General features: G+C 40.4%; 1 protein-coding gene across 5 annotated transcripts in view; it reads left to right on the forward strand.

Moving 5' to 3' along the window:
- Nucleotides 1-12,611, forward strand: part of dpyda.1 (dihydropyrimidine dehydrogenase a, tandem duplicate 1) — an 837,290-nt gene extending 824,679 nt beyond the window's left edge. For all 5 annotated transcript variants that reach the window (XM_059648043.1, XM_059648046.1, XM_059648045.1 and 2 more), the window contains one exon: nt 10,427-12,611. In XM_059648043.1, the coding sequence (XP_059504026.1) occupies nt 10,427-10,585 (159 nt within the window). In that variant the 3' untranslated portion in view covers nt 10,586-12,611. The remainder of the gene's footprint in view (nt 1-10,426) is intronic.
- Nucleotides 12,612-22,656: the final 10,045 nt, after the last annotated feature.

Below are 22,656 nucleotides of genomic sequence, written 5' to 3' on the forward strand. Positions count from 1 at the left end.
CTCTAGCCTTGTAGACCTCTATTCTTTAACATTAATAGTAATTAGCTTGAACATTAGGTAGATATTTGATTGCTTTCATCATTTCTAACATTGTGAAGGGTACCAAAAGAGCAATTGATGGAAACCTGTGGCAAGCTTTTAATTGCTTTCTCAGTGATGGATGAGGGCCAACTGAGGGTATGGTAAAGTGCTGAGGATCTCAGTAATTAATTGTGACTATATTAAAACTAAACTCCAAACGGTGTAGCATTATGGAAAAGTGTAGCTGCACTGAACTGGCATCGACCAATGTGTTGTTGCCTGAATGGACAAAAAAATCCCAAAGACTTGAGGAATAACTTTTTTTTTAATGCAGAGTGTGGTTAAGATCTCCAATGCACTGCTGACGGCATACTGGAGATTTATTCAAACGTGGATTTCAAAAGAGTGTTAGGTAATTATCAGAACATTTGCAGGGCAGGTGGGGTAGTAGGACTAGCTGAGTTGTACGTGCAGAGATCTGGCACGAACATAACATGCTTAATGGCCTCCTGTGCTGCAAGCATTCGGTGGTTCTATGATTCCATCGTGATGGAATGATTATATTGAAATGTGTGGTGCACTGGTAACAGTGATATGGGGCACCCATCCAAGAAGCAAAATGGCACTGTGAAAAGAGCATTTTCAGATCCAAGGACTACTTCTTGTTGTGCTTGTTAAGATGGCTGTACTCACAGAAATGCTTCCATGAGCTGTATGTCAAGGGGTGGGGGAAAATGTGTCAACTTCTCTCCATCAGAATTTCTTCCAAATGCTTTCAAGGGACCGAACCCAGGGATGTCAGCTAACTTCAAACCCCCTCACTGTTACCACATGAGAATCCTGCCAGGGAATCAGCAGTGTGTAATGTTTGCTGAGAAACACAAATACAATGGTATTTTCTTGTTGCCTCCTTTCAGCTATTGTATGAACCTGAAATAGACTACTATCAGCCACAGCATCCACATAACCTTGAGCTGAACTCTGACTTTGTCTCCTAACCATCAACAACCACCTACTTCAATTTGTAAAATATTGGAAACTCTAACCCACCTGCTGCTGAAACCCCTAACCACATTTATCAGACAGAATTAGAAGTACAGGTTCGGTAAAAACCTGGCATTCGGAGGTATTGGGAGCCCCTGTAAATGAATTACAGCAAGTTAACATGCAGGTGTGGCAAGAATTAGGACGCAAGAGATATGTTGGCTTTGATTGCAAGAAACTTTCAGGATAAGTGTAAAAAAGTCTTGGTGTAATTATATCGGACTTTGATGAGTTTAAACCTGGAGTTTTGTGTAATGTTACTTAAAGAAAGAACGTTATTGCATTAGCTGTTTACACTGAAATTAATAAGGTTGATTTATGTTATGGGAGGGCGAGGCTATGAGGAAAGATTAGGGCAAAATTAGCCTGTATTCTCTAGAATTTAGAAGGATAAGAATTGGCATCTTTGGAATGTACAAAATCCTTAGACAGCCTGACAAGGTAGATGCTAATAAGACATTACCCCTCATTGGCAACTCTACAACAAGGACCCATGTATGAGATGTCAGAACACTGCTGGGAACGGCACACTGGAAGTCAAATACCAATCAGAGAATCCCTACAGTGTGCAAACAGACCATTTGGATGGAGCAGATTTTGTCAGCTGTGTCTGGGAAGGATTTCTGACTCAATATGGGGATAGGCTGACTAGAGGGTGAGGCCATATTGAATTTAGTGCTTGACAATGAACCAGACCAGATGTCAGATCTCTCAGTGGAAGAGCATTTCGATGATAGTGATCACAACTCCCTGAACTTTACCATAGTCATGGAGAGGGATAGGAGCAGACTGATAAGAACAAAGAATAAAGAACAAAGAAAATTACAGCACAGGAACAGGCCCTTAGGCCCTCCAAGCCTGCGCCAATCCAGATCCTCTGATTAAACTTGTTGCCTATTTTCTAAGGATCTGTATCCCTCTGCTCCCTGCCCATTCGTGTATCTGTCTAGATACATCTTAAATGGCGCTATCGTGCCCACCTGTACCACCTCCGCTGGCAACGCCTTCTAGGCGCCCACCACCCTCTACGTAAAGAATTTTCCACGCATATCTCCCTTAAACTTTTCCCCTCTCACCTTGAAATCATGATTCCGAGTAATTGAGTCCCGACTCTGGGAAAAACTTCTTGCTATCCACCCTGTCTATACCTCTCACAATTTTGTAGACCTCAATCGTGTGCCCCCTCAACCTCTGTCTTTCTAATGAAAATAATCCTAATTTACTTAACCTCTCTTCATAGCTAGCACCCTCCATACCAGGCAGCATCCTGGTGAACCTCCTCTGCACCATCTCCAAAGCATCCACGCCCTTTTGGTAATGTGGTGATCAGAATTATACGCAGTATCCCAAATGTGGTCGAGCCAAAGTCCTATACAACTGTAATATGACCTGCCAACTCTTGTACTCAATACCCCGTCCAATGAATGAAAGCATGCCGTATGCCTTCTCAACCACTCTATCAACCTGCGTTGCCACGTTCAGGGTACAATGGACCTGAACACCCAGATCTCTCTGTATACCAACCTGCTGCATCAAGAAAATATTTAACTGGGAGAGTGGGAATTACAATGCTATTAGGCAAGAACTGTGGAGCATAAATTAGGAACAGATGTTCTCAGGGAAATGCACAACAGAAATGTGGATGTTATTTTGGAAGTAGTTGTTATAAGTACCGGATAGATTTGTCCCACTGGGACAAAGAAGGGATGGTGAAGTGAAGGAATCTTGGATGACAAGGCATGTAGAACATCGAGTAAAGAGGAAGAAGGAAGCTTACTTAAAGTTGAGGGAGCAAGGATTGAACAGGACTCTAGAGAGTTACAAGGTAGCCAGGAAGGAGCTGAAGAATGGAGCTTGGAGAGAAAATAGGAGCTGCAGATGCTGGAGAATCCATGATAACAAGGTGTAGAGCTGGATGAACGTAGCAGGCCAAGCAGCATCTTAGGAGCAGGAAAGCTGACATTCCGGGCCTAGTTTCTGGTGAAGGGTCTAGGCCCGAAACATCAGCTTTCCTGCTCCTAAGATGCTGCTTGGCCTGCTGTGTTCATTCAGCTCTGCACTTTGTTATCAATGGAGTTGGGAGAGCTAGAAGAGGGTATGAAAAAGCCTTGGTGGGCAGGATTAAGGAAACCCCCAAAGCATTCTATAGTTATGTGAGGGACAAGAGGAAAAGTGAAGATAGGGCTGATTAGGGATAGTGGACAGAACTTGTGCCTGGAGTTGGATACTTTGCTTCAGTATTCACCAGTGAGACGAACCTTGTAGTTTGTGAGGAAAGACTGAAACAGGCTGCTATGCTGAAACAGGTTGATGTTAAGAAGAGGATGTGCTAGAAATTTTGAAAAACCTGAGAATAAATAAGTCCCCTGGACCAGACGGGAAGCGAGAGAAGAGATGGCTGCCCCTTCAGCAATGACCTTTGAGTCCTCACTGTCCACTGGAGTAGTACCAGAAGATTGGAGGGTGGCAAATGCCACTCCCTTGTTCAAGAAAGGGAATAGGAATAATCCTGGAAATTACAGGCTGGTCAGTCTTACTTCTGTGGTGGGCAAATTATTGGAGAGATTTCTGAGAGATAGTATTAATGACTACTTGGAAAAGCACAGTTTGATTAGAAATAGTCAGCATGGCTTTGTGTGGAGCAGGTCATGCCTCACAAGACTTATTGAATTCTTTCAGCATGTGACAAAACACATTGATGAAGGTAGAGCAGTGGATGTGGTGTATATGAATTTTAGCAAGGCATTCAATAAGGTTCTATATGCTAGGCTCATTCAAAAAGTAAGGAGGCACGGGATTCAGGGAAATTTGGCTCTCTGGATACAAAACTGGCTGTCCAATAGAAGACAGAGGGTATAGATGGAATGTATTCAGTCTTGGAGCTCAGTGACCAGTGGTGCTCTGAAGGGATCTGTTCTGGGACCTCTGCTCTTTGTGATCTTTATAAATGACTTGGATGAGGAAGTGGAAGGGTGGGTTAGTAGGTTTGCCAATGACACCAAGGTTGGTGGAGTTGTGGACAGTGTGGAGGGCTGTTGTAATTTGCAACAGGACATGGACAGGATGCAGAGCTGGGAAAAGAAGTGGCAGATGGAATTCAACCCGGAAAAGTGTGAAGTGATTCATTTTGGAAGGTTGAATTTGAATGCAGAATACAGGGTTAATGGCAGATTCTTGGCAGTGTGGAAGAACAGAGGGATCTTCAGGTCCAGGTCCATAGATACCTCAAAGTTGCCACCCAAGTTGGTAGGGTTGTTCAGAAGGTGTATGGTGTGTTGGCTTTCACTGGCAGAGGAATTGACTTTAAGACCCGTGAGGTTATGCTGCAGCTCTATAAAACCCTGGCTAGACCACACTTGGAATATTGTGTTCAGTTCTGGTCACCTCATTGTAGGAAGGATATAGAAGCTTTAGAGAGGGTGCAGAGGAGATTTACCAGGATCCTGCCTGACTGGAGGACAAGTCTTATGAGGAAAGGTTGAGGGAGCTAGGGCTTTTCTCATTGGAACAAAGAAGGATGAGCGGTGACATGATAGAGATGCACAAGATGATGAGAGGCATAGATAGAGTGGATAGCCAGAGAATCTTTTCCCAGGGTAAAAATGACTATTACAAGTGGGCATAATTTTAAGGTGATTGGAGGAAAGTATGGGGAGGATATCAGAGGTAGGTTCTTTACACAGAGAATGGTGGGTGTGTGGAATGCGCTGCCAGCAGTGGTAGTGGAGTCAGATACATTAGAGACTTTTAAGCAACTCTTGGATAGGTACATGAATGATAGTAAAATGTAGGGTATGCAGGGTAGTTTGACCTTAGTAGGATAATGGGTCGGCACAACATTGTGGGCCAAAGGGCCTGTACTTTGCTGTACTGTTCTATGTTCTGTGTTCTCTATTGTGACTTTTGTGGCAATGGTTTTCTTTTTATTCTTGATGATGTCACATTGTTGTCATCTGTGGAGATTCTTAAGTTAATTGCAGGTCATTTGGACCTAGGCCTTAGCTTGAGTTAGCAGTTCTTTGTTTTGTGGCAAAGTCCTTACCTGTTATTCTTTTCCCCGTCAGAGAGAAAGAGAGATCTTGCTTGCTGACAGATGTAATGAAGGTCTGAGTCCTAACCGCTTCTCTCCATTCAGATCTTTGACAAATTGCCATTTAAAACAAACCCACAAGCAGTTTCTGACCTCTTACTATTTTTCTTCCAAAGGCACCTGCTGCCAGTATGTCTCATAAATGCATCAAATCCAGTTTCAACAAACAGCTCAGTTCTTTTTCCCTACAAGGTCTAAATTTAAACAACTAATAATTCAAGCTTCCATTTTCTAGTTTATATTTCCAGACAAAACGTGTGTAGCCTGTGCACAGGTAAGGGATAGACACCTAACGTTGAGCTGAGGAAAAAATTCTTCACTCATATAATGTTATGAATATTTCAAATTTTCTGCCCAGAGCCCTGTTGGTCCTCAGTCAATGGAAAAAAAAACACGAATAAAACTAACTTCCTGGCATTAAATAATCAAGGGAGATGGAGGTAAGGTATCAGTACCTTAAAGTACCAGGACAGGTGGATAAAGAGTTAAGAGGTGTATGGTTTATTTGGCTTTATTCACTGAGACAGCGTTTCTGAGCAGGGAGCTTAAGCCACAGCTAGAATATTGAGTGCAGTTCTGGAATCCTCATTACAGGAGGAGTGTGATTGCATTGAAGAGATGGAAAGGAGATGTGCCAGGATATTGCCTGGGCTGAAGAGTTTTAATTATGAAGAGGAATTGAACCGAGCAAAGGAGACTGATGAGGACATGAATGAGATGTACAAAATTATGAGGTAGGTAGATAGGGTAGACAGGAAGGAACTTGTCCCCTTTATGGAGGGATTGATGACCAGGAGGCATTGATTTAAGGTGAAGGGGCAAAAAGTTTAGAGGAGATGTGAGAAAAAGCATTTTTCAAGCAGATAGAATCTGAAACTCACTGCCCGTAAGGATGATAGAGGAGGAACACGTAATAATATTACAGAAGTACTTAGATGTGCTCTTGCAATACCAAAACTTACAAGGTTAAGTGCTGAAAAATAGAATACAAACATATTGGTTGGTTGTTTTTGACTGGTGCAGATACAATGGGCCAAATGGTCTGTTTCTGTACTGAAGACCTCAATAACTCTAAGGTTGGATATTGAACTGGATGTAAATATTCCATCACTGTATTATTCAATTCTGGAGCAGGTTTGAGAAACCCTATGACTACTCTCTCTTTTACTTCTTAAATTCTTATGTCCTCACACCAATAATTTAAGCATTAAATGCTTAAAGGCTAACCCTTACTATCAATCATGCATAATATTCTTCTTTTTAACTAAAGCTTCAAGTACTTCAGCATTTGTATGGCATTGTGCTATCTGACTGACACCTCCTGAGTTCAAAGCTGCACACGCTATTGTTGGCTGACAACAGTTCACGTGAAGTAATTTGTCAATTCTCTGCTAGCTGAGAAAAGTAGAAAACCGAACCATGCAGAGAAACATAGATGCTACAAAGCAGCGTGGAAACTCAGACATGAATTTGACATGCCAGCATCTATTCTCTCAGTACAGAACATCTGTCACAGGTATTTCAGTTCTGGGACTTGTAACAGTTAGACCCCATGATATCATTTACCATTAGTTGCTGAAATTCAGAAGTTACTTAGTAGTTACAAGTAATTGGCTTAAATGTCATTTTTACTTTTTAAGTAAAAGCTACAGGGTTCTAAGTTTGGTTCAGATGGAAGTGGAAGACCTAACTGACAATGCATTTTCCACTCTGCCTGTTTAGTTTCCCAAAAACACCATTGGAAAAGACAATCGAGCACAGTGCAAAACAAGTTGCTGATTTTATAACTGCCCATCTTACACTGCATCACACGGCACTTTTATATCCATAAGGGCATATGGAAAGTTTCATCAAAATCCTTTTTATACATCCTACTTTGACATCTGTAGCTATGGAATGACAATGTAACTATGCTATATTTTATTTTCTAATACATCAGAAGTTGTATATAAATTGCCACATGATGGCCAGTATTGTGCATGTAATGGTATCAGCTACTGTAATTCCCATATCCCCGACCTTCCCTGTTACTTTCAATATTTTGCTGCCTCATCTGTTCAATACCATACATTCCTTGTTCATCTCAATTTCCCCCTTTGCTGTCCTTTCTGTTGAAATTGTTGCAGCCACTATACCAATTTGATGATGATTATTAGTGTCACTGTGCTCAGAAATGAAGTTAAATGACATGGATGTTGAGATCGTACAACCCCAGTTCAATGCTGAGGGCACATTGATGAATCAGGATAACTCATTGGCTTGGATAGAGGATCAGCTGAACTACAAAAAGCAGAGTGTTTGGGTAAATGGATCTTTTTCTGGTTGGCAAGATGGAACCTGTGGGGTGCAACAGGGTTTGGTCCTCATACCCAAACTATTTACTATCTGTATTAGTGACTTAGATGCACAGACAGAATTTACAGTTGACACTAAAATGGATAGGATGGTAAATTACAATGAAGAAATAGGAAATTTGCAAGTGGATATGGATAGGTTAGCTGCATGGGCCAAAATTTGGCAGATGAAGTTTAATGTGGATAAGTGTGAGATTATCCATTTTAGTCAGAGGGATTGAAAGGCAACTCATCTAACTGGAGAGAAACTTCAGAGTGCTTCAGTGTAGAAGGATCTGGGTATCCTCTTTCATGAATCACAGAAAACTAGAATGCAGGTACAGCAAAAAATAAGGAAGGCAAATTAAATTTTTGATATTTATTGCTGAAGGAATACTGTATAAAAATATGGAAGTGTTGCAATTGTACACAGTATTAGTGAAACCACACTTGGAGTATTGTGCACAGGTTTGGTCCCCTTACTTGAGTTGATTTATTGCATTAGAGCCAGTTCAGTGGTGATTCTCTAGATTGATTCCAGAGGTGAGGGGTTTATTTCATGAAGAGAGAGTGAACAGCTTAAGTTTATATTCTCTGGAGTTTAGGAGAATGAGATCAGCCATGATTGTATTGAATAGCACAACAGACACAAGGAGCTGAATTGCGTACTCACACTCTGAATTCTTATGTGAGCAGATCTAAATGAGGTATGTAAGATTCTAAAGGAGATTGTTAAACCGGACATAGAGAGTATATTTCCCTGTCTACGAGAGGTCGTAGTTTTAGGATAAGCGGTAGCAGTATTAAGGACCAGACCAGATCTCCCCCAAAATATAGTGAAGAGATAGCTTTGACCCTGACTTTTATACTTATTTAAAGACCAGATGTGATTTGACTGACCCACTATTAGGCTTTCAACAAAACACACTTTAATTCTTATAGCACAGTAAAATACAACCTAAAATAAAGAACTGGCATAACTTTTGAATCTGTTGAATTATTTAAGATAATATATGATTTAACCACTATTCATCAACCATACCAATATCGGCAGTATCCCATAAATACTCCCCTGACAAGGCAATTTAACAAAGCAGCTCTGGTTCTCACATGCTGTCCATCCAGTCCAGAAGAAAGAAGCAACTCACCCCTTTTGAATTTTAAGAGGGTGTCTCATTATCTAAGACTTAGCTCCAGCAGAGAACAGAGATCACTCACTGAAAAGCAAAATTCAAAGCCTTCCAGGGTCTGTGTGAGCCCTGATCCAGCTGACTCATGATTCTTTTGTCTTGTTCTTTAAAAAAAGGCCCAGGTATATCTCAAAAGATTTTCACCAATTTCCTCCCTGAAGGAGACATTCCTGAGCCACTGTGGCAACACCTCCCTGCAAGAGAAACAGCACAGATCACATCTCTCTTAAAGGCACAGTGCTGTCACAGCAGGTTTTAAACAGAGATGAGGAAAAATTACTTCTCTCAAAGTATCGTGAATCCGTGGAATTCACTACCCCAGACCCTGGTAGATGCTGGGACCGAGGAAATTTAAGCAAGAGATGGACAGAGTTTTAATTCGTCATGGGTTGCAGGATTATAGAGAGTAGCCAGAAAATGGCGTTAGGGTCCAGATGAGATCAGCCACAGTTGTACTGAATGACAGAGCAGGCTGAGGAGCTGAATTGCCTTCTCCTGCTCTCAGTTCTTATGAATTACATTATAGCACTATCATCATGAAGTATCAGTTATGACATGTGTGGAAAGTATTGTCCATTGAGATGCTTGGATAAAGCCAAAAATTATTACATATAATTTCAGTTTAGCATTCAACCGTGTAATAAAGCTAGGGTCAGAGAGGCAGTGCTTAAATCTCCTGCTAAAAACATACAAATAACTTTAAATACCCAAATCATTCTGAATATAGAGAACAGCATTTGTGAGTTGAGGGTAATTATTACATACAGAAAAACTATGTGTTATTAGTTATTGAAAAGTATTGGGAAATATTCCAGCATTCATAGAAAAAACATTACAGCCTTGAATTAATTAGCTTCAGGTTAAATTATTGTGCCCCTATTCTTCCCAGAGTTAGAATATTCCTGGATGTGAGTTTGCTCGCTGAGCTGGAAGGTTTGTTTTCAGACGTTTCGTCACCATACTAGGTAACATCATCAGTGAGCCTCCGACGAAGGTTCGTCGGAGGCTCACTGATGATGTTACCTAGTATGGTGACGAAATGTCTGAAAACGAACCTTCCAGCGCAGCGAGCAAACTCACATCCAGAACCTCAACCTGAACTACAAATCTTCTCAAAACTCGTGAGAATATTCCTATAATTTTAAATTACTCAAATTTGATAATCCTTTATTATTTTGAACTTTGCCATTTCTGCACAGAGCATTAGTTAAATTTCTTTGGACAGAATCAGACTGTGAATGCAACAGTTAATATTATTTGTCATTTATGATGTTTCCCTGACATTTTTAAAATACCCAGTGAGAGACATTGTTGCAACTTTGGAATAATTTTATTAATACTTCTGGCTCTGTTGCTCAGTTGGATGTAATTTCATGAGTTGAGATGGGCAACAGCGTAACTAGACAAATAAATGAACACATTTTTTTTGTTTTGCACAGTAATGTATCAAGCCAGCAGACTAAAGAGCTCGCTTGTACCAGTATGCACTGCTTCTCAAATATTCCATTTCAATCCATTGTACAATTTATCATTGTTAATTGCAAACTTGCCAAAAGTTCACATTATAGATGAACACTATTTTATGGTTCATTAATACTGTTCATTGTTTTATCTGATTACACCTCTGTGAAGCACCTTCGAATATATTTTTATGTTTAAGTTGCTTTATAAATGCAATGTATTATGTTATTCAATGTTTCCATTTCAATTGCCTCACCTAATTTCTTTTTTTAACCTTCTCTTTATAGGCCATAACCTTTGACCCTGAGAAACATATTCCTCGAGTTACTGCTGACTGCACCGGCTGCGCTCTTTGCTACAGTGTCTGTCCCATCATTGATTGCATTACAATGATTCCCCGTTTAACACCTTATGAGCCAAAGAGAGGTACTCCTTTGGCTGTCTGACATGTTTGTTGAGTTGACATAGTCCAGCAGTGAAACATGATTTAACATTCATATCTACCTAAAAGCATTGATTTAGTCATTCAGTCTATAGCGTGATAAATTACTGTTATTTCCAAAGTATTGATTCTTACTTACTAATCCGAGTTGCCGCGACCTTGCATTCTACAATTAGCTAACTACAATTGAATAAAAGGATTTACATTTAAAAAACTCTCCAATGTTAATAATCAATAAGTAATACATTTAAATGTCAAGCATGTAATAAGGCAGTGACAAAATTGGCTTACAATGTGCAGACCCTTATGTATAATTTATATTTGACTAACAAATTGCGCCAATATACTTCCACTATACCTGTACTGGAGGATCTCTATTATAAACTAGCAACAGAGAATGAGAAATGAGCACCCCCTATTATTTTATGAGGTATTTCATCTAATAAGGAGTACATTTAATGTAGAGGAACAGCGATATTTCCAGCCTACTAAGTAATGTGAGTAAAATTTACATTCGTCTCTCAGCATGACATACATTTCTTCAGCATACAAAGTGCCATTCCATTATATTGATAAGGGTATCTGCCTTGAGCATCCCTTTGGTGCCTGCTGTTTCCATTTAACTCACCTAGATCCATAGAGTCTGCTGGTTTCTGCCAATAATGTTAATTCTCCTAAATTGAATCAGATCCCAGATTTTTTGTAAATCTATCATGAAACCAGTTACAGGAAAAATTGAATTCTAGGGCTGTTAGAGAAAACTGAACTTTTAATTTAATCTGATAAATACCATCATTTTCAAAGCAATACTGTCAGTTTGAAGGAAGAAGACACAATCTTGAAAGAGAATAAATTGCTCAACGAAGAGTTATTTTTTAGTACCAGGTAAATTAACTTGAGATGGTAAATGTGCTATTATATATCACAGTCTGTGCATATTATATGACATGGAAATTTTTATTTTGTCTCAAATAATTAATTCCTGTTTATTCTGGTTTTTAAGCTGAATTTAAGGCACAATTACATTTTTGTTGTCAGTACTCATAATAACAATATAAATGGAATCAACTTACAGACTTATAACAAGTAGTGCTTTGTGAAAGGGCTGTTCAGAACCTTGATGTTAGGGCTATTTGGGGATCCTAACCCCACATAATATCAGGAAGTTGCCCAACATCATTTGGTCTATTCGTGGTCAGAGTAAATACATGCAATATTTATTTTGAGACCTCGGGAGCAATAGGAGCTTCTCATGCATGAAGCAGCTGCGACCCACCATTGCAGGGAAGGGAGAGCAAGAATGTTCAAGTTGAGGCACCTTCTAAGCATCTTGAAAAGATCTGAACTACAGGTCAGAATCACAGAAGGGCAACTTCCTCTGCAAAGTGACCTGTGGTGGGTCGGGAAGGATAGGAGGCTGGCATACTTGTGAATCATCCTTGAGATAAGGTCTCCCCGCCTTCCAGCTGCCCCCAGTTTCTAACACATGCAGAAACTGATCTAACCCTGATACTTTCCCAAAAATAGCTCAGGAGGAGGATGATGTAACCTCAACCTCATTTCCCACCACATTTTGATGTGAAATTGCTGGCCTTGGAATTTTCATTGTCGTCATCTTCTGGCATTGTTGACACTCGACACACTTTGAGCAAGTGCACATTGTCAGAGGTTCCATGTGGTGCTGGCTCAGAGCTTCAACAATTGTTTCTTTCCATTTTATAATTGAAGTTAATCTGACAAAAATGACCTCCATTTTTGAGATGAAGGTTTGGAATTGAAATTGAGTGTGTTTCATAAAAGGAATGGATGAAGGAATATATAGCAATATTATTTAGAGAGTGGAAACAGTCAAAGAAGAATAATTCAGACTGAAATGCTAAAATTTTAATCCTAATTCTGTTTACCCTTGAGCTTTCCCTGCTGCTGTTCGCCTTTCTTGATGATCTAATTAAAGCAGGAAGTTTGAAAATTATTGTTGTTTTATGCATCTCTTTCTTGACTAATTTGTTTAATAAATATATCAGTACTTACTGGTTCTTGCCTTTCAATTATTTCTTCATACTATTTGGTTATCTTTGCTCAAGATGAAAAAAAGCAAATTTATAAAATGGCATGATAATTTTATCTGTTTTGCCATCATTATCCAGTGCTGTATATCAATGCTATTCTGAGCTTTTAAGAGACATCATTAAAGAATTACAATTCACAAATGTTCACCTGTTTAATATTCCACTGCAGAATTCTTAATGTTTCACATTTTAATTGCAATGTTTCTCAGAAGGCACAGTGCATTTTCAGTAGAGTTACAATTGTATTTTCAGTAGAGTTACAATTGCAGTAAAACAGCAACAAAACCCTAGTTTCTTCCAAACTGCTTCCCTCAGCCAACATCACACAAAACATTCATTTAATTAACAATTGCAGGGTCTTACAGGAGACAAACTGCCTATTGTGTTTGCCTATACATCAGTAACTGAACTTGGAAAGAATATTTCAGGTGAAGTCCTTCCGAATGTTTCTCCAAGATGTCTTGAGGTACCATATAAAAAGAAGTCTTTCATTCTTCCTCAGTTAAAAATCACAGGGCTAAAATATTTACGGGGTACTTGGCATAATTAGAAACCATATTCTGACAGCTTCAGCACTTCACTCTTTTGAAGTATTAGTTTGAGGGCATTTAATGTGTCACCTTTCCCTTACCAGAATCTAATTTTGTTGTTAGCTACAAAAATAAAGTTTGGATGCTAATTAATAACATGATATTATCTTCAAAGAAATAATGTCTTATTTCCAGTTTAATGATTTATAAAACTGATGTGTAACATATTTAGATAGACTCTTTTACCCTATAACAATTAAATGGCAAAATAAAGCCGCAAAGCTGTACAAGTTTCAATCTTAAATAATGGATCATCATTTGGATCTATTTTTCCCTAAATTGCATCTCTTTCAATTAACTGTTTTCATATTCACTCTTTCGAACATGGATAGTCAATGCCTTTCGAAACTGGAAATGTAAGAGACATTAGCACATTCCAAAGGCCAATTTGGAAGTATAAATGAAATGTTTCAAAATTAACCATTATGCATTAATGTAATAAAATGTTCTGTTTGGTGCTATATATTGTCAGGTTCATGATTATGTCCCGTTGAGCGGCACAGTTTAAAGATCTGCCACACATGTCACAAGTTCTTCAAATCACAAGATTGCAGTGATAATTGCAGATGAGGATGGTCTTTCAGTCCTTCCTAATCCATCATAATAACACACTTTTATAGCATTCAGTTTCTTCTTAAATGATTCCTGTGCAATTCTGATTTCCATATATTCACCCGTGTTATAGTGATGATTTTCTGAAGAAATTTAGTTCTCTTGTTTGCTTTAAAATAAAATTTGCTGCACCTACTAAAGTCTTACAGACTTCTCTGAGATGACATTGCCATTTCCCCTTTCTTGGCTGAAGAGTCAAAATTCTGCCAGTCTTTCCTCACAGCTCAGACTTTGCACTGCTTTCAGTACACAAGCATCTTGACAGCCAGAAATAAACAATATATTTGAGGTGGGGTTTCACAGAGCATGATAAAATTTGATCATTTGCACCTTTCATATGGTTTACTACTTTGACTACATAAACCAGCAGCCTATTGACTCTGAGTTCTGCATTTCTCTGCATGTTGAATGTATCTAGCATCAAATCTCCTAAGAATCATCGATCTTTTAGGATCATCCTTAATTATTTCAATAATCCACACAGACTCCAAATTCAATGGGATATTTTTCACATTCTCCAACATAATGCCACCAATAAAAATATCTTCCCATCCCCTCACCTTTCTGCTTTCTGAAGGGACTGTTACCTCTGTCATACCCTGACCTAATTTTCAATCACCCTTGACCCACCCATCTCCTTCCCACAGCGCCATTTCATGCAAGCACAAGAAATGTAACATTTGTCCTTTAACTCCAATCACCTCATCATCCAAGGATCCAAATACTCCTTTGAAGCAACGATATGCTTGCACTTCTTTCAATGAGCATTGTATTCTTTCAATACCATACTTGTTGCTCAAACTGTGATCTCCGAACACAGACTGAGTGATTAGTGGAACACTTCCATTCACCCTACAGGAGAGAGACGGTAGTGTAGTGATAATGTCACTGTGCTAAAGGCCAGGGTGGTGCTGTGCAGAAAATTACTTTAGATCCCACTATGTTGCTGGTAGAATTAAGATTTAATTTACAATTCTGGAATTATTTGTCCGCAGATGAAAATCAATGCCCCAGGTTTTTGGTGACCTGTCATTCTTTTTTATTATTATTTCATAGAACATAGAACATACAACACAGGCCCTTCAGCCTACAATGTTGTGCTAAACATAATTAATTAAACTAATCCCTTCTGCCTACCCTTGGTCCATATCCCTCCATTCCTTGCATATTCATGTGCTTATCTAAAAGTACCTAAAACACCCCTATCATATCTGGCTCCATCACCATCCCTGGCAGTGTGTTCCAGACTCCTACCACTCTCTGTGTAAAATGCCTGCTCCTCATGTCTCCTTTGAACTTTTCCTCTCCACCACTCAAGAGAAAACAACCTGAGTTTTTCTAACCTCTTCTTATGGGTCATACCCTCTAATCCAGGCAGCATCCTGTTAAACCTCTTCTGTACCCTTTCCAAAGCCTCCACATCCTTCCTATAATGTGATGACCAGAACTGAACACAATGCTCTAAGTGTGGTGTAACCGCAGTCTTATAAAGCTGCAACATGACATCCTGATTATTATACTCAATTCCACAACCAAGAAAAGCAAGCATGTGATATACCTTCTTTACCACCCTACCTACTTACGTGGCCTCTTTTAGGGAGCTATGGACTTGAACTCCAAGGTCCTTCTATGCATCATCGCTGTGCCGGGTCCTGCCATGAACTGTGTACTTTGCCCTAACATTTGCTCTCCAAAAGTGCAGCAGCTCACACTTACCTGGATTAGAATTCATCTGCCATTTCTTCGCCCATATCGGCAACTGACCTGTATCCCACTGTATCATTTGACAACCTCTCAAAACTATCCACAACTCCGCTGATCTTTGTTTCATCTGCTAACTTACTAATTCACTCATCTACATTTTCATCCAAGTCATTTTTATATATCACAAACAGCGGAGTTCCCTATACAGATCCTGTGGAGCACTATTAGTCATGGACTTACAGCCTGAAGAAGAACCTTCCACCACTACCTTCCATCTTCTATGGGCAAGCCAATTCCTAATCCACATGGCCAAGTCACATGGATCCTATGCATCATAATCTTCTGGATGAGCCTACCATAAGATACCTTAGCGAAAGCCTTACTAAAATCTATGTAAACAACATCCACAGCTAGCTACCCTTATCGATCGCCTTTGTCAACTCCTTGAAAAATTCAATCAAATGAGTAAAACATGACCTGCCCCATGCAAAGCCATGCTGACTGTACCTAATGAAGCCATGCTTTTGCAAATGAGCCGCAAATCCTATCCATAAAAATTCCACCGATGACTCACCAGACTATAGTTCCTGGATTATCCCTTCGTGAGCAAAGGAACAACATTAGACACTCGCCACTCATCTGGGACCTCTCTGAGGCTAGCAAGGATGCAAAGATCTTGGTCAAGGCCCTAGCAATCTCATTTCTTGCCTCACTCAATAACTTGGAGACTTATCCAGTTTAGTGCTCTTTTAGAGATCCAACATCACTTCTTTCTTGATCTCAAAATGCCACAGCATATTAGCATGCTCCAAACAAATCGCATTATCCTCCATAACCTTCTCCTTGGTGAATACCGATTCAAAGCATTTGTTTAAGATCTCACCCAAATCCTCTGTGTCCAAGTACAAGTTCCCTCATTAATCCTTGAACGGTCCTAACTTCTCCCTGGTTATCCTCTTATTCTTAATGTATCTATTGGATGTGTTAGTATTCTCTTTAACCTGACTTGCCAAGGTAATTTCATGGCCCTTTCATGCTCTCCTAAATCCCTGCTCGAGTACTTTCCTGCTTTCCTTATATTCCTCATGGGCTCTGTCCAATTTTAGCTTCCTAAACCTCGCATATGCTTCTTTTTCCCTTTTGACTAAATTCACCACCTCCCTTGTTCTCCAAGAGTTCCTTACCATGCCATCCTTGCCCTTCCTCCTTCCTGGAGCATGGCAGTCTTAAACTCTCCCCAGCTGGTCTTTAAACAGTTCCCACATGTCAAATGTGCGCTTGCCTGATAACAGCTCCTCCCAGTTTAAAGTCCCTAGCTCCTGCCTAATACTGATGTAATTTGCCCTCCCCCAGTTTGGTGCCTTTCTACAAGGTCCTGTCTTATCTTCATGCATGGGAAGTGTATATGGCTAGCAAGGCCAGCATTTATTACCCATCCCTCAATTCCCTTGTGAATGGTGTTCCCCTCTTGAACTCTTGCAGTCTTTGTGATATAGGAAGACCCACAATGTAATTAAAAAGGAAGTTCCATAATTTTGACCTGATGACAGTAGCAAAATAGTGGTTTATTTCCAAGTTCAGGATTGTGTCTGACTTGGAGGGCAAATTGCAGATGGTTGCATTCCCCTTCCTCTGCTGCCCTCATCCTTCTTGAAGATTGAGGATGCAAGTCTGAAGGGTGCTGTTGAAAAGTTGGGATGAAGGGAAGGAGTATTGACCATGTTAGACTCTGTGCTTTACTCTCACTTTGGCCTCTGTACTTGGCCTGTTCATTCTAGTGAAACTCAATGCAAACTTGACGAACAGCGTCACTTTGGAGTAGGTACTTTAAAGCCTTCAGGGCTTAACACTGAGTTTTGACAGTTTTAGACCACAACCTCATACCTGCTTTTCCTTTCATTTTCTTTGCATATTTCAGTTTCTCTTTCATTATCTTGCTTACTGGTAGCTACACAATTCTTCTAGGCAAAGCTTCTGTTTCACTGGAACTATCCCAGTGGAACCAAACACAGAAGCTGCAGTAGTCTTGTGGATACTGTATTGAGCCCTGCTCTGCAAATGGATGAATAACCCATGTGTCCACAAACCCAAGACCAGCATAAACCATCAATGGAGCGGAACTGGCACCCACATTGGGCTTGTAGCAGAGGACCCTCATGATGTAGTGAAGGGGAACAACAGTAGCCTGCCATCCACGGAATATCATGTAGGTAAGAGGGGCTGTGGTGCTATACTCTGTCCAGATGTTAACATCAGAATCCCATGTCATGCTGTCCAGCGTATCGACAATAAAACACTCCCTTCCATGGGGGCAGCCAAGGCCCATTGGTTTCGACATCAGGTTTCTGTGTAGGTGTTGCCTGGGGCTTTGTACCAATACCATCCAGACGGAGGACATTGCCTGATCCTTGGAATCTCCGATCAACACAACTGGACGACACACTGAGGCTATGGGATGGATGAAGGGGAGCTGAGAGAGCTGTAGCTTGGTGTTCATTAATAACATGAGGATGTTCTTCAGGCAGAACAGCACCTACAGCACAGTGCCATTGACCACTGGACACAGATAGAACATCCTTATGAACCTCATTCAATGGACCTGAGTTGAGTGAATTTTTTTTTCACCGACTGTAAGTTTTTTTAATGCTGCTGAGGCCAATATTCCCTGTGTAATCCCAATTCCAAATGCAGATTAACACTTTGATCTTTCTACATGGCTCATGTTGTTTAACAAAAGATGAGGTTACAAATAGATTGAAATCTTAATAATATCTGATGCTGCCTCCTTCAATCATGGCAGAGTTCCATGCTAGTATAGGCACTGTGGAAAGGACAGCGATGACTCAGTGTTAGAACATAATGCATTGTTAAGGATAGCCAACCTCTCTCCCTTCATTCTTGCAGTTGCAGCTAAAATAACAGTTGCTTACACAGCTGATGACAAAAGAATTGAACACACATTTACAGACATGCTAAAATATCAGCAATGAAATGTCATCCATGCCATCCATATGCTTTTATTAGGCGGTCTTCCTTTTATTCTGAATGCAGTTCTAGAGTCGGCAGCTAGCTGCCTCTATACCGGGGCCTCTTGGCCTTGGAATTTTGCTCAGGCACCCTGAGAATATCTGTGCCTACAGGGCCCAGATATGCTGAGTGTGTCTACCTTCCTCAGTGTGATTTCTCACAGGGTTGATAGTGGCAGGCAAGGAGGAAATGAAGAGCCTGGCTTCTCTTCTATGCTGATTTTATTAAACATACTTGGTTAGCCTTCTGAACTGCTTTCTTTTAAAAGTATTCTGACAACCATTAATGCCCAGCATTTTAATGTACCTTCCTGGCTGCTAGTCTCTTAAAGCAACGTGTCCCCAACCTTTTAGGTGCGCTAACCTTCAAGGAGCTTCAATCACCTTTATCCCATTTTCTGACATTACATTTTAAAATAGTTTAAACTTTAAAAACTGTACAATAAAACATGGACAGTGAACTGGGTATTTGTAATGCTTGTCCCACACACCCTTTTCTCAAAACCAAAACATCTCTAACTTCTTCACTTTGGATGAAAGATTATTGACCTGAAACATTAACTCAGTTCTCTGTTCAGAGATGCTGCTCACTTGTGGAGTATTTACAATGTTTTAAGTTTTTATCTCAGATTTTATGCACTCTTAGTATTCTGCTTTTCGATTTGTGGTTAACTGTGTATACTATTTTTCCATCTTCAAAGTACACTTTGCTGCACTAAGCCTGACAGTCTGCAATTTTCAAATTTATGCCTTCCATTCCCCCTGGTTGGTATCATCTGCAAATTTGGCCATACTGCATTGCATTTCTGAATCAAGGTAATGTGTGATTGATGGAAATAGTAGTGGTCCCGGCAGTGAACACTGAGGCACTGCACATTTCCCCTACTCTGGAAGAATTTTGATATTGATCTGCTTTTTATTTCCTACCCTTCAGCTAGTATCTTAACCACCTTATCTTTCCTATATTGTAATCATAATCACATTCAAAAAGCACTCCATTGACTGTAAATTGTTTTGGAACATTATGAGTTTGTCAAATTTGTAATCTAAATTTCCATCTTTCTTTAACTTTACCTGCAATTATCCAGCCATTTTTAGACCATGTGAACATACAATTCTTTCAACACTGTGGAACATTGTATTTAATTTTTAAAAAGGCCTAATTGTGGAAAATCTTGTCGTACATGTGCATTTTATACATTCTGAGAAAAATACTCTAGAAGGACTTGCGATTACTTGTATTTTCAGCCAAGTTGTGATGGATGTTGCAAATTAAATACTTGTTTGACAAGTGCAAATTCAATATGGGAGGTTAATTCTGAACTTTATCTATGTGGAAAATGTCGATGATAGATACAAATGTATTCTGTGGAACATGCCAATGGAACCAGTTTTGAAAAGCACTGCGATATAATTAACATTGTACAGATTCCAGGAAGCGAAATTTAAAAGTTATGGATATAGCATAGCCGAAGGCCTGAACTAATTGACGGATAAGGTTAAATCCCAACATGGCAGAGAGGGATTTAAATTCAATTAGTTAAATGACTATGGAATAAAAGGTAAGTATTATGAATGATAAGTGAAGTAAGAGTGACTGTCCTTGACATCAAGGTTATATTTGACTGAGTGTGACATCAAGGAGCCTGAACAAAAGTGGAATCAATAGCAGTCCAGGTAAAGCTGTCTGCTAGTTTGGGTGGTTCCCAGAAGGAAGGAAATGGCTGTGGTGCCAAGCAAATGCAGACATGACCATTTCCAACAAAGGAAAGTCTAATCATCACCCCTTGAAAGTTACTTTATTTAACTCAGTTTTTTAAACATTTGTTTAGCCAGACAAAGACATCATAGTATTTTCATGACAGACAGTAAGCTGCCAGCAGTGGTGGGCACATGGTAAAGGCCTTAGTTCTCACAACAAGGGTGCCACGCAGATTACCCGTTCCCAGTCATGTGTGTTATAGCCTATACCCGCAATGGCCTGCAGCCTAACAGGGAGAACAGTTAAAGTAACATAGCAGACAGAGTCCTGCGCACGGGAGTACAGATTGTTCCATGCTTCGAGGTAGTCTGGCTGGATTGTCAATGCATCAAACATTTCTATGACCATTTCCATTATTTCTACACACTGTCCAGCTGAAGATCCCATCCAAAGCCTCAGCCACAAAAACCCACAGACAGCCTTGCCCTCCCTCGACCATGCTGGAACATATGGTTTCATTGCCCCTCTCCCTGTCTGCAGCTCACTCCCTTCTGTCTTACCTTCTGCAGATCCTCCCTTTAGGCCATTCTATAAAGTCCACACTACGTTCTAATCTGACCCACTGGCAACAAGTGCCAGTGTTGCTGTTCTTTCATCAGTTTCATCATCCACTTGGTGCTCCTGAACTAGCCGTTAGCCAAGTGACAGTTCTTGGGTATCTGAAAGGAGGGAGACACAAGGATGGTGTATGGGTAAGAAGAACTGAGGGCTGGGAATGAAGCAAGATTTACAGGCTTACACCATCTACAGCTTGTAACCAAAAAGAATTGTGGGATAAGGCAAGCAGGACATGAGAACGAGAATTGAGTTGAGTATACCATCCTCATTTATGGATTCAACCCCACTGCTGGCCTTGGTCTCAGCACTGGTTTCTTAGATGATAACAATCACTCTCCCCTGTTGGATTGAAGATGTATAGATACTCCTGCACCAGGTGCTTGGTAAAAGTTAAGTCCAATTATGCTCATGAATTGTGTATAGTATCAGTGATGCTTGCTGACTTTAAGATCCAATTGGAACTGAAACCAAACCTACAAGGTTCTAAGAATAAAAACAAAGTTGCTGGAAAAGCTCAGCAGGCCTGGCAGCATCTGCGAAGGAATAAACAGAGTTAACATCTCGGGTCCAGTGACCCTTCCTCAGAAATGATGGTGGCTGGGAAAGTCTTGCAGAAGAAAAAGGAGAGGGATGGGGTAGGGAGTAAATGATAGGATGGAGCCTAAAGAGAGAGAAGTGTAGCTGGGACAGACAAAGAGTTGCTAACAATAAGGCTGGAAGGGTGAATAGTTGTTAATGGGGGCTGTTTGTTACTAACAACAGGGGGTTTGTAATGGCAGGCTATGTGCTGACAAAGCCTGGCGTGTGAGGTGGGGCGCTGGGACATGGGAGAGTTACGGCCTAAAAGCCGCCTTGCTGATATATATGGTCACTGCTTTCCTTCCCGGATGCCCCTCTGGTCCTCGTCACGTCCTCCGCTGCTCCCGCTCCTTCTGTGAAAGAGAAAACACCGCTGCCCGCTACCAGTAAGTAATTTTTAAAAAACTGCCGTACCTGAGCTGCAGTCTTCCGGGCTTGTCTTACCTCCGCTGCTGCTCGCACCAAAAATGGTTCACCCATCCTGAAAGCAGAATGTCGTCCGCCCATGACCCCAGTTTGATCATACACAGTGTCCACAAGAAATCTTTTCTCACAAGAGTAAGGGGACCTGATGGCATCCATAGCTAGCACCATCACTTTAAAACAAAGGTGAACAGCAGAAGATGCACTCCTACAATGAAGCGGTAAACTAGAGCAGCAAAACTCAGAACAGGCAAACCACTGGTGCTGTAGATGCTGAACTGGAGTGAGAGAGTGAAAGAGAGTCCCTGAGCTGTTCATCTTAAAGGATGTGCAGTAAATCAAGCAGCAGGGAAAGGCCTCCTGCAACAATAACCCTATCACCAAACCAAAAGCTGTGAGAGGCTAATTGTGGCCTGGGTGAGTTATACATTTCATAGTAACTCACCCACAACCTTTACAGATGTTGTAGTGGCCTGGACAAATAAACCAGCAGAGGTGACACAGAGGGTACAGAGCTGTTAGCATTAATATAGCAACTGCTCTGAAAAGGTGAATACTGCCATCTTAACAGCCACTCAAAACGGCTTAATGAAGCAGTGCACATGGAAAGAGATTTTTCCTACACCTCAAGAAGTATTGTTGAAGCTATGGCATTCTCAAATATCACTGAATTCCGTGTTAGGAATGAGCAAGATGCACAGTCATAGACTATATAGAAGGAAAACACCTGACTGTGTCTGATATTTTATCAA

The sequence above is a fragment of the Stegostoma tigrinum genome, chromosome 8 (genome assembly GCF_030684315.1).
Source record: "Stegostoma tigrinum isolate sSteTig4 chromosome 8, sSteTig4.hap1, whole genome shotgun sequence".
Lineage (NCBI taxonomy): Eukaryota > Metazoa > Chordata > Chondrichthyes > Orectolobiformes > Stegostomatidae > Stegostoma > Stegostoma tigrinum.